At 42.3% G+C, this 13,590-nt stretch overlaps 1 protein-coding gene across 1 annotated transcript in view; it reads left to right on the forward strand.

Moving 5' to 3' along the window:
* The first annotated feature begins 4,212 nt into the window (after positions 1 to 4,212).
* The window catches only part of rnls (renalase, FAD-dependent amine oxidase), a 116,689-nt gene continuing 107,311 nt past the window's right edge, over positions 4,213 to 13,590 (forward strand). The window contains exons 1-4 of the mRNA XM_068002537.1: positions 4,213 to 4,404; positions 6,182 to 6,287; positions 9,353 to 9,498; positions 13,154 to 13,306. Of these exons, the coding sequence (XP_067858638.1) occupies positions 4,287 to 4,404; positions 6,182 to 6,287; positions 9,353 to 9,498; positions 13,154 to 13,306 (523 nt within the window). The 5' untranslated portion in view covers positions 4,213 to 4,286. The remainder of the gene's footprint in view (positions 4,405 to 6,181; positions 6,288 to 9,352; positions 9,499 to 13,153; positions 13,307 to 13,590) is intronic.

The raw sequence follows: 13,590 nt of genomic DNA on the forward strand, positions 1-13,590 counted from the left end.
AGGGTTTCCTGCCTCTATCACCCTTTCAGGCAGTGAGTTCCAGACCCCCACCACCCCCAGGGTGAAAACAATTTTCCTCAACTCCCCTCTAATCCTACCAATCACTTTAAATCTATGCCCCCTGGTCACTGACCTCTCTGGTAAGGGAAATAGGTCCTTCCTATCCACTCTATCTAGGCCCCTCATAATTTTGTACACCTCAATTAAATCACCCCTCAGCCTCCTCTGTTCCAAAGAGAACAACCCCAGCCTATCCAATCATTTCTCATAGCTAAAATTCTCCAGTCTTGGCAACATCCTCGTAAATCTCCTCTGTACCCTCTCTAGTGCAATCACATCTTTCCTGTAATGTGGTGACCAGAACTGTACACAGTACTCAAGCTGTGGCCTAACCAGTGTTTTATACAGTTCCAGCATAACCTCCCTGCTCTTATATTCTATGCCTAGGTTAATAAAGGAAAGTATTCCATATACATTTTTAACCACCTTATCTACCTGTCCTGCTATCTTCAGAGATCTGTGGACATGCACTCCAAGGACCCTCACTTCCTCTACACCTTTCAGTATCCTCCCATTTATTATGTATTCCCTTGCCTTGTTTGCCCTCCCCAGATGTATTACCTCACACTTCTCCAGATTGAATTCCATTTGCACTTTTCTGCCCACCTGACTAGTCCATTGATATCTTCCTGCAGTCTACAGCTTTCCTCCTCACTATCAACCACACGGTCAATTTTTGTATTATCTGCAAACTTCTTAATCATGCTCCCTATATTTAAATCCAAATCATTAATATTTATCACAAAAAACAATATTTCTGGGGATTTAAAATTAAAATAAAAACCTTAAATGTTTTTTAAAATCCTTTAGTGGCAGAGAAGGGATTCAAATGCAATCTTAAGGATTCGTTCACCATTGCAGGAGCAGGATTTTTAAAAAAGATACAGTCCCCATTGCTTATAGCAGGCACGTTAGTATTTACGTGATTTGTCCGCTATACGTAGTGGATAGTAAAACCATAATAGACATGCCTTCAGCTGCCTAGGCCCTAAGCTCTGGAATTCCCTCCCTAAACCTCTCTGCCTCTCTACCTCTCCTCCATTAAGTTGCTCCTTAAAACCGAGCTCTTTGACCAAGCTTTTGGTCACCTATCCTAATATCTCTTCTTTTGGGCTCGGTGTCAAATTTTGTTTGTTAACGCTCCTGTGAAGGGCCTTGGGCTGTTTTTAAAGGCGCTATATAAATGCAAGTTGTTGCTGTTGTAGCAATCAAACAGCATGTCTTGGTCGAACGTAACCAACAGCACATATGCATCAAAAACCTCATCTGGCCATCAGGATATTTTTCTGCACGTTGTGGAAACATTTCATATGCATATTTCAAAAATAAAACAGGCTTGATGTAGAACGCCTGAAGTCTCCACTTAGCCTCTCGTAATTGTTGGCAGTTGCATCCGAATCAATATCAATGCTAAAAATCTCACCACTAAGGTAATCGCACTTTAATGAGGTGCAAATAGCTAATTGAAGCTTGACGACCTGACTTTGCCCGAAATCAACGGCTCTTTTAAAATCGGTAAATACAATATGAGGTGTGAAGAACTTGATGAACTGCCCGAAATAGTTGGCCCACTTAATATGTTTTAAGCATCGATAAGACGCAGAATTATCACAATGGGGAACAGAGAGACAGCAGAAGAAATTTGAGTCAGGGAAGAGTCTCAGGGTACACACAGCAAAGCAGAGACCCATTTGTAACACTGCTGTTGTACAGCCTTTTCTGACTGCTTTCTTCATATGACATTCTCCTTGGCCTAGCACCGCAGGTACAATTCTGTTCCATAGAGTATGATCAGCTCGGTTGATACTTATTCCAGCAACCTTACGTCCCATTCCCAAAAAGACATTCTACCCAGCCAGAGAGAGCTCATGTTTAGGCACTGGATTAACTCCTCCACATAAGAGTCTATCTCACACGTCCACCTGGAAGGGAAATTGGTTCAGGATTACCATTTATGTCTAGAAGTGCGTATAATGATGCTAAATTTGGCTCTTGACTCATCTAACGTAAATTGGCTCAATTAAAAAAATCCAGTCATACTTCGGTGATTAGCATGAACAAAGTACAACTCTGGTTGAATGCCATTTAACTATTATCTCACCTCAAAAATTGGACAAGGCAACAATTCAATGTATTAATAGCAACTACTTCATGTAACTACACCTACAGCACTACAGCCAACCCCATCATAAGGTTTGTAATCAGCAATTACAGTAATCTAGTGACTAATACATCTGACATAGGTCATAAGCACAACAATAAATTTGATTTTCAACATCACAGTAGCACATTACCTCATCCAAATTAACAGTTTCATATTTTCAGAATTACAACATTCATTGGGTGCAAATGAATGACAACGTTGCAATAATATCTAATCTTTTAGCAGGTGATCCATAGACTCCTCTGTCTTTTAGATGAAATGTACCATGTTGCCATTTAATTTTTGGGTAACCGATACCACGGTTCCTGTTACCTCTCTAATATTGGGTCACTTGAATTTGGTACGGTAGTGTATGACACTCAATCTGCCTTGTCAGGTAAAGTGCGATAACAATAATGCGACCAAGGCCAATTAGAAAGGATTATCCTTTTCCATACTGTACAACTTATCATAATCAGAGGGGTTAACATTACTAGTTCTATCCTAGAGACATTTTTCATACTCCGCTTTATGCCACTTTAACTCTTTTGGGAAACTCCCTTACGTTTTCTGTGGTCTGTGCTAATGCCTGTCCTGTTTGTCTGAGTGTACCCTGCAACTGGTTATGTTCTGTTACTTTGCTTCTAGTTTAACTGGTCAGAGCTAGTTCCCCGCATGATCAACATCTCCTGACACCATTTAATTTCTTGAGACTTCTGTCTCAGTTCAAATTCTGCACAGTGGTTTTTCTCCCAACTTTGTATGTCACATTCCACCTCCCTAACATTGCCCACCTCCACCCCCAAGTGCCGCTGAAACCCTCATCCATGTCTTTGTCACCACCAGATATGACTGTTCCAATGATCTCCTGAACAGCCTCCCATCCTCTACCACCTTCAGTTCATCCAAAACTCTGCTGCCTGTATCCTATTCTGTACTGGTGCTTGGTGTGATGTGTCAGTAATTCCCTGGTGTTGGTGTAATCTATCAGTAAATCCTGGATGCTGGCTGTAATCTATCAGTAAATCCTGGGTGCTGGCTGTGATCTATCAGTAAATCCTGGGTGCTGGCTGTGATCTATCAGTAAATCCTGGGTGCTGGCTGTGATCTATCAGTAAATCCTGGGTGCTGGCTGTGATCTATCAGTGAATCCTGGGTGCTGGCTGTGATCTATCAGTAAATCCTGGGTGCTGGCTGTAATCTATCAGTGAATCCTGGGTGCTGGCTGTAATCTATCAGTAAATCCTGGGTGCTGGCTGTAATCTATCAGTAAATCCTGGGTGCTGGCTGTGATCTATCAGTAAATCCTGGGTGCTGGCTGTGATCTATCAGTAAATCCTGGGTGCTGGCTGTAATCTATCAGTGAATCCTGGATGCTGGCTGTGATCTATCAGTAAATCCTGGGTGCTGGCTGTAATCTATCAGTGAATCCTGGGTGCTGGCTGTAATCTATCAGTGAATCCTGGGTGCTGGCTGTGATCTATCAGTAAATCCTGGGTGCTGGCTGTAATCTATCAGTGAATCCTGGGTGCTGGCTGTAATCTATCAGTGAATCCTGGGTGCTGGCTGTAATCTATCAGTAAATCCTGGGTGCTGGCTGTAATCTATCAGTGAATCCTGGGTGCTGGCTGTAATCTATCAGTGAATCCTGGGTGCTGGCTGTAATCTATCAGTGAATCCTGGGTGCTGGCTGTAATCTATCAGTGAATCCTGGGTGCTGGCTGTAATCTATCAGTGAATCCTGGGTGCTGGCTGTAATCTATCAGTGAATCCTGGGTGCTGGCTGTAATCTATCAGTGAATCCTGGGTGCTGGCTGTAATCTATCAGTGAATCCTGGGTGCTGGCTGTAATCTATCAGTAAATCCTGGGTGCTGGCTGTAATCTATCAGTAAATCCTGGGTGCTGGCTGTAATCTATCAGTAAATCCTGGGTGCTGGCTGTGATCTATCAGTAAATCCTGGGTAAGGATTTGTTTGGACAGCGTCAGTAGTCTGCTCCGTGTGGCGGGACGGGGCGGGATCTGCTCAGACGTGCGGATTATTTGAAGCCGGTTACTGCGCGGGTTGAAAAACGAACCCGGCGATGGCTCGGGTGCTGATCGTGGGGGCGGGTCTCACCGGCAGCCTGTGCGCATCCCTTTTCCGAAGAGAGTCGGCGAACAAACTGAAAGTAGCTGTGTGGGAAAAAGAGAGAGGCGCAGGTCGGTGCTGGCGCGGGAACGAGGGGAGGGAGTCCCGGCCCACGTCACATCTCCAGCAATTGATACAGATGTGGGGGCGGGTCCTGGTCTCAATGGTTTGAATAGGGGGCTTTCATGGTGCAGATCCTCAACCTCACCGCTAGGAATTGTAAACAATTTTACAACACCAAGTTATAGTCCAGCAATTTTATTTTAAATTCACAAGCTTTCGGAGGCTTCCTCCTTCCTCAGGTGAACGATGTGGAAATCCTGGGTGCTGGCTGTAATCTATCAGTAAATCCTGGGTGCTGGCTGTGATCTATCAGTAAATCCTGGGTGCTGGCTGTAATCTATGCATAATCCCTGGGTGCTGGCTGTAATCTATGCGTAATCCCTGGGTGCTGGCTGTAATCTATCAGTAAATCCTGGGTGCTGGCTGTGATCTATCAGTAAATCCTGGGTGCTGGCTGTAATCTATGCGTAATCCCTGGGTGCTGGCTGTGATCTATCAGTAAATCCTGGGTGCTGGCTGTAATCTATCAGTAAATCATCACGACACATCATCACCGCTAGGAGGCCTCTTCTCACCGTGTTGAAATTGGCACAAAAAAGTAGGCACAGAGAGAGTGGGAAATCACACTCTCCAAATAATGATCAGATCAGATTTAGCTTGATCTTAACTTCTCGCCTGGTGTGTGCCCTGGGTGTTACTCAGATTCAGCGAGTATTTTCATTTATTCTGATCAGAAAGAAACAAAACTGGCAATGAAGTTTCAAAGAGCCCGCACAGACACGATGGACCGAATGGGGCTCTTTCTTGTCTGATTCTATGAAGCAACTTCATTATGAAACGTATTAAGGAAGAACTTGCATTTGTATAGCGCCTTTCGCAACCCAAAGCGCTTCACGGCCGGTGAATCGTTTTTGCAGCGCAGTTGCTGTCGTTGCATAGGCAAACGCAGCAGCGCACAGCAAGATCCCACAAACGGCAATGAGATAAATGGCCAGATAATCTGTTTTTGGTGGTGTTGGTTGAGGAATAAACTATTGGCCAGGACACCGGGGAGAACCTTTTTTCTAACAGTGCAGTGGGATCTTTTACATCCACTCGAGCAGATAGACGGGGCCTTGGTTTAACGTCTTATCTGAAAGATGGCACCCCCAACTGTGCAGCACTGCCTCAATAACCCGGATTTTAACCTAACCCACCCAGTGTAAACGGGACGGGTTCGGGTCGGAGCCTGGTTTTAGACCCCGCCTGACTTCCCACGGGGCGGGTTAGATTAAAATCTTGGCTTATACATAAGGCTTTAAAGTTAATTTTAACACTTCACCATGCTGCGTGCCTTTTCCTGCATTGACTGACAATGCCAATCATCTGTTCAAGCAGAAATTTACCCTACCCTTCGTGTAAAACCCAATATTTAAATGTCATTTCCGGCCCATGTCACCAAAATGTAGCAGGAATCAAAATAGTCTGGAAATAGAAACTTGTGGTTTCACACTACTTCCTCTGTCTTTTTGGAGATGTTCCTATTTACCTACCACTGTGTATTGTATTACAAACTGCATCATTCTAATAAGTTTAAGATTTTTAAAATTGTAGATCTGATTAGTAATATTAATGTTGTCATCAAACAAATATTATCTAGATTGTGAATTGATATCAGAATCAGATAATTTCTTGTGTGCTCGAATTGTATTTTCTAGAGTTCAGGGTGTGAGTACTTTCAGAATGTAAAGTACCACAAAATCATAGGGAATGACGGTGCTAAACACCAAACATTTTTGCCTTAAGGAGGAAGAATGAGCACAAGCAGAAGTCCCCATGACCCAAACTGCACGGCTGACCTGGGAGCCCAGTACATTACAGTAACTCCATTCTACGCAGAAAAGCATCAGAGGTACTTGTAGATAATTCAGTACCACACAGGAGATAATTAGTTCATGGTTTAGACTTACGACTTTTGAATTCCATTGTTAGGAATGTTAATTGTTATTTGTTGTTAATTGCAAGCAGCTGCCCTTGTCGGACGACACTAACCTTTCACCAGGGTTAGGATAAAAAGTCAAAAGGTAACCCCCATGTGACAAATTGCAGCAACTTGTCAAGATTTAGGACGGTTTTTCACGTTTGCACACCCTGGTAAAGGGCACTGTCTTCATGAACAGGGGCTTAGAACACCTTATTTTGTTGGCGAGAGAAGGGCGGTGAGTCATTTTCACTGCAGTATTCTCACACAGAAGTGTAACGGCAGTGTGTTCCTACATGATTTCTATCACGTGCTTACCAAACCTTTTAAAAATTTGTTTGCAAACATTTTCTCATGTAATAGTCCCATTTGGAAGGTACTGTGAGTTGAATAAAGGAGCAGAATTGATTTAAAACTGTCACATCATCATAATCTTAAAATTAGAGCTAGGCAATTTAAAGGTGAAATCAGGAAGCACTTTCACACGCAAAGGGTAGTAGAAATCTGGAACTCGCACCTTCAAAAGGCTGTGGATGCTGGGACATTTGGAGCTTTCAAGACTGAGATCGATAAATTTTTGTTAGGTAAGGGTATCGAAGGATATGGAGCAAAGGTGGGTAAATGGAGTTGAGGGGCAGATCAACCATGATCTAACTGATTGGCGGAACAGGCTCGAGGGGCTGAATGGCCTACTCCTGTTCCTAGAATTATTTATTGGTAGTGGGGTGGAAGCAACATGATGTTAATAAAATATAACATTTATTGCTCTTGTATTGTGGAGCGGTGTATTGGAGCCCCAACAGGCTGTGCCACAGAGTGGTGGGACGATGCTGAGCAAGGACCTGAAAGCAAGCTGGGGAGACCAGGGAAGAAAAATGGGAGGGGGTAAAATAGAGGGAGCTTATCCTCATATTATATTGAAAAAGAGGCGTTGATTTACGCCACATGCCATTTTGCAATCTGATCCCAAGCTTCTATCAGGGCTGCTTTTAGGTGAGTGGCTTGGAAAAGTGAAAAAGAAAGCAGTTTTCCTCCCCCCTCTCTCTTTGCTTTCATTAGACATCATTACTTCCAGTGGCATCGCCAAGCCAGGAGTTAACTGAGTGGAATTGAGAATTTGTTTGACAGGATGTTAATACAAGCCCTTAAAAGTTTTCTGTTAGTCATTGGAGGTTGACTTTAAGCTTCATTCAAAGGTAAATTATGCATTTGAATGACTCTCTTCCTATATATGGTGTAGAGCAGAATAAGAATAATGTTTGAACTGGAGTCAGTCTCAATCTACTATTTTTACTTTTATATCTCTGTTTCTTAATTCTGGATTGTTACGTTGAAAGATTTAATGCCTTATACTTGACACAGGTTGGTGTTCACAATATCACCCAAGATGGGTTTGGATGAAAAGACCCTTCAGCCTATTTGATCTTCCAGAATACCAACACTGCTCTCTTCCCCTTACATTATCTAGCTGTTTCTTGAATGAATCCAGTGTCCAGGTCTCAACCATCTTTCCTGGCAAGCCATGCCAGCTGTTGCTCACCTTTATGTAAAGAAACACATCCTGACATTTGCCCTAAATTTGCCCTTTGGCTGTTCACAACCCTTGAACCTGTACCCTGTTGGGCTGCTGCCTGATGTACCTGAACGCACAGTTCCAATTTACTTTCTCTGTCCCATTAAGTATTTTACGTACCTCTATAAAGTTCCCTCTGAGGTGTCTTTTTATGGGCCTGAAGAACCCTAGTCTATCAGGGTGTCCCTTACTGCACTTCCCTCTCTTAATGGAAATCAACATCATTGTTCTTTGCTTTGCTTGTAGGACCTGGCGGGTCCAGTTACATCACAGCACCTGAAACTATATTAAGAAAAGCCTTGCTACAAGAACCTGTGGCTCTGAGCATGGCTGACTAACTAACTCGATATAATTCCTAGTTTGGTTTTGTTTTAATATGTCTAAATATGTTCTGCTACTGTTAAATTAATAGCAAAAATCTTTAAAACAGTGAATGGTAATAAAAGCATTTAGTCTGAAAGATTCTTTTATAGAGACGATGAACGGAGAGAAAAGTTTATTATTTCTAAATGTTCTCCCTTCTGTTCTACGTGCATTTCTGATGTTGGTATGTGAACAGCTGGCATTCTTGTTAGAGCAGCAGGTTGCGTTTATACGGTGCCTTTAACAGGGAATAGCATCCCCACAGAGGTGGAAAAGGAACAGATACTGAGCCATAGTTTGAGATTTAGAGAAGTGACCAAAAACTTACTTAAAACCTCAAACACTGCAATTTAGGCTAGAAGTTTGTACTTTCTGGATTTCAAGTAGTTTTTTTTAAGAGGTGAATACAGAAATACAGAGGTGGAGGGGTTTAGGGATGAGAGTCCCTGAGAGTAGGGCTGAAGTGGGTCACGGTTCTCCCACAAATTGTAGTGCAAAGGAAGGGGAAATGCACAGAAGGTCAGAATTGGAGAAATTAAAAGACAGGAGGAGGGTAGAGATATAGGGTGGGCCGAGGCCCTGGAGGGGTTTGAAGATGAGGATGAAGATTTTAAATTCAGTGAGTTGAGGCACAGGGAACCAATGTAGTTCAGCAAGGACCTGGTGTGGCGGGGGGAGGGGCGGGGGGGGAGGGGTGCGGGGGCGGAGATGAGCAAGCGGGACAGGATGTGGGAAGCAGAGTTTTGGATCAGTTGGAGTCTGTGGAGGATGGAAGGCCAGCAGGAAGGACATTGGAGAAATCAAGAGCAGAGGTGAGAAAAACTCGGAAAAGGGTTCCAGCAGCGGTGGGGATGAGGTAGGGGTGGAAGTGAGTCATACTGCACTGAAGGAATTAACATCTTGGTAATGGATAAAATGTGGGATTTGCAGATTAGCTCAGGGTGAGCCCTGGCTGCATTTCAGTATTAATGCAAGTCAAATGAATCAATTTGCTAAAATGGAAACTCTAGAAACATATGTGTCCAGCTTTTAACTTGCTGATACTGTTTTTTTTTTCAAGTTTTTATGAAGAATTGCTTTCACTTGGCATTTTAAAACCACTGCTCAGTCCTGTGGAGGGAATGATACTAAGAGAAGAAGGAATCCGTAACTATGTGGCACCACAAGGGATCTCTTCTATTGTCAAATATTATCTCTCAGACTCAGGTATTGGATGCTGAAGTCAGTTTTATGATCATACTGATTTTGCCGATTCACTTTTCTCTTAATTGACTGAAGTCACTTGATCGCTATGTATAAACATACCCTATTTTGAATGCATTTAAAGGTTGCTACGTAGATCAGAGCAGTCCTTTGCTGTAAGTTACTCATATCCCACTTTGTGTACCCATTGTACCCAAGAAGATTTCAGATGACCCTTTTGCACCTTGCAACTACTAATGATGAGGTTGGAATGCTTTTCAGATAGTAACAGAAAACAATTTGCCAAAGTAAGAACACAGCGATGAAAATGGTGATCCTCCCCCCAACCTGAACACTCTTAATTAAGAATTTAAAAACAATATATGTGCATGTGTGAAGAGCAGACTTTTTTTTAAAGGTGTGTTTATTTCACTTTTGAACTGGCTGCAGAATTAGAGCAGTGAGATAGTGGAAAAACGGTTGCACTGGAAAGAGCAATTTGAACATGGAATGGTTGTTTTATGTTGGCCCTGGTTCATGGAGCAGTACAAATGGTGAAAGTCCCATGAACAGAAGCAGACGGATTCAAATATTAGCTCCAGATTATAGCACTGGATGTGAGCATAAGCAAAGGATAAGAGATGTTGCAACAAAGCAGGTCAAAGTTTACGCAGTCAGGTGGCCAGTAACATAAAAAGGCCAGTATATATGGTCAACAAAATTGCATATGACAAATTGTCTTGCAACAATGTTAATGTTTTCAGCGGAGAAATGTGGAGGAAGTAAATTCTATCAGGAAAGAAACAAGAAAACATGTGAGTAGGTTAGTTGACTAAACCTTGAAATTGTTGTCAAATTACATGGCAGAAAGGTAACTTTAATGCGGATATATGTAAAATTTTGCAAGTAAAAAGGAAAAAATGAGGGACAGGTGTACTCCATGAATGGTGCTGTAAAAGCTAAGGATGAAGTTGAAAGAGATCTAGGAGTGTTTGTAGATTTGATGTCCAACATGCCCGACCACTACACAGAACAATCAACAAAGCCAGTGGAATGCTGAACTGTATAGTCAAAACAGTATAGAGCACAAGTCAGAGGAACTTGGGCTTAAATTCTGTAATGCTGTGGTCAGATGACAGCTGGAGTACTGTGTCTAGTTCTGATCACCTGAACACAGGGGAGATATTCAAGAACTGGAGTCACTGCCACAAGGCTGATCCATAGTGTTAGACAGCTGAATTTTGAGAAAAGGCTAGAGAAAGTTTGATTTTACAACCTTGAAAAGAGGCATCTGAGAGGTGATCTTATAGAGGAATATAAGATAGGGAACAGTATGGAAAAAAGGTAAATCAGGAAAATTACTCCAAATTAAATTGTGAGAGTAGGACACGGGGACACGGGTTCAACCCAGTTTGGAAACCTAACCCATGCAGCCTCCTTTTAACTGGCAGTACTCTCCTCTCTAGTACAGATTACAAACACTCACCACTGACTGTTTTTATTTTGAACCCCTTCTCCCCAGTTGCTATTGGCATTAAAACATAGCCAACTATTGCACTGTGATTTATTTGACTGTAAAGAACATTTTTACACATCTTAGTCCACACTTTATCTAACTCTTTTCATCTATGTTGATTTCCATATTTCCAATCTTTAACCTTGGTGCATACATATTCATGTACGAAGCACAGACCAAAAATAAGATGTGCTCTTCACGATGCACCCTTAGTTATTCCCTTCACTGAACTAGTTATTAATCAGCTTCCAGCTAAATATTTATAAATGCTATGACTGCTCAATATTTAGTTCATCCTGTGATTTATTTTATTATGCAGATGCAAGGCAAGTTAAATGTGCCAAGGACATCTCTGCAGACCCATTATATTCACAGTTAAAGCACTGCGCTGATGTCGACTCATGTTGCAGTGAGTGTGTGTTTCCAGCCAATCTGAGCTGCCAATCCTATAGTACTGTTCCTAAACACAGGGACGCTTCAGGTTTCTGCAACTTAAATCATTGTGCAATAAAAGCACAGTAAAAATAGTATCTTTTTTTCTTTTGCACATGAGACTATTTTCAAAAAGCTGCCTGGAACTGTGAAACATGCTCTTGCATCATGGCAGCTCATTGTAATTTTCTATCCAATTCTTTCAGAGTAATAAAAACAGAAAATGCTGGAAACACTCAGCGGGTCAGGCAGCATCTGTGGAGAGAATGGGATGAAAGGTTATCCACCTGAAACGTTATCTCTTGTTTCTCTCTCCACAGATGCTGCCTGACGTGTTGACTGTTTTCCAGTGTTTTCTGTTTGTATTTCAGATTTCCAGCATCCGCAGTATTTTGCTTTTGTTTCTTTCGGAGTAATGTTTACTTACTTCTCTTTTTTATATGTATCCAAGTCTGATTATATACAGTTTTTATTTCCATCCCAGCTCATCACCTATAAATAATACTGCTCTGTATCAGTCATTCTGGGATAATCAAAGAGTTGAAGTAGTTGTAAAAAAAAATTTGGTTCCAGCTTTCAGTCTTCCTCTCCTGAAGACATGGCTTCTGCTGGGGTGCAGTTTCACAGGCACTTGCAACCCCCCCTCCCCCCCACCCCGGGTACCTCATCTAAGTGGCATTTCTTCATTTGTGTGTCTAGGCAGTATGTGATGGCAGACTGTTTGACCATGAAAGGCATCACAACCAATCCCAATCTCAACCAACGTCTAGAGAGGCGCACATTCCAGCAGAGGACACTAGTCAACAACGAGAAGCAGGGCCTAGGCTGATTTCCAGCCGCCCCCCCCCCCCCCCCCCGCCCTTTCATAGCCCAAGGGCACTGAAGCCAATTATTGCACATCACCTCTGCCCCAACTAACTGGGAGTCAAACTTAGGACCTTCTGAGCTATATGGTTTAGTATTACAGCAGATGGGTCCGTTACCTACCAAGCCTGCGGAGAGTTTAGAATTCTGTAAGAGGCCCTTAATATTATAACCAGATTATTTATGTCATCATTGTATTCACCAGTAAGGAGGTTGGATTATATTACAAGAAATCTATCTCTAGTACAACTGTCTTGACAGAAAAAAAAACGACAGGGTGTAGTGAACTGCACAGACCAAGAAGGTTCCAGGCCCAGCTCGGTTCGCTAGTCCTGGTATTGTGGGTGCTACAATTGACCTCAGTGTCCCTTTGCTCAGGAGGGAAAGTAAAAAAAAGGTTCGTACTCCTGATCACCATTTAGTGCCCACTGCTGAAGTGCCGATGGAGAACATCAAATGCAGATAGGGCCAGGGTCAGCTGTGATACCCTCATGGTGAATAGCATGCTGACTTTAACTCGCTCACTCGTGAAGAATACCCACTTGCGCAAAGTACCAGAAGGCATCAGGCACTCAGACCAGTATCCAGTTATGAGTCACTGCCTTCAGGAGAGAAGTGTAGGAGAAAATTGGGAAGTGGGAGAGTGGGTAGGTGGGGGTGGGGAGAAAGTCTCTGTTTTGCATCATGTTTCAATTTTCTTTTTTAAATAAAGCTACATTTAATGGATGACAGAATTTTTTGAAATCATATATGAGATGTTTGATGTGTAGTTTCATATTCCTATTATTTCATATTTTTCTGCACTTTATGTTTTTCTCGTTGTTCATTGTTTGCATCTAATTATTTTCACAAACCACGCCATAACAGAGGTCTTATATGATCGCCATGTCACCTATATCAACCTCAAGGAAGGAAAATTGGAAGTCGGCAGCAAATCGGGTCCTTCAGAAATGTTTGATGCAGTTGTCCTAACAATGCCTGTTCCTCAAACTCTTCAGCTACAAGGACACATTAAGACTTGTAAGTACACTATCTTTTAAGTAAAGCTGAGAATCTCCATCATCATCTCCATTTTTGTTGCTACCCCAAACTTGAACTTGTAATTTTTGTCCTAGTGAAGTACATAAATACTTGGTACCTTGCTTTTCATCATTCTCACTGGTTCTCCCTTAACGCTCCATTAACTTTAACCATTAAAGTTATCTGAAAGTGCAAATGACTTGAGTCAGCTAATAACATACCTGATTATAATGCACATTCCAAATAGATTGTTACAGACCCCTGAAAGGACAGTGGGGCCGATT

The sequence above is a fragment of the Heptranchias perlo genome, chromosome 21 (assembly GCF_035084215.1).
Source record: "Heptranchias perlo isolate sHepPer1 chromosome 21, sHepPer1.hap1, whole genome shotgun sequence".
Taxonomy (NCBI): domain Eukaryota; kingdom Metazoa; phylum Chordata; class Chondrichthyes; order Hexanchiformes; family Hexanchidae; genus Heptranchias; species Heptranchias perlo.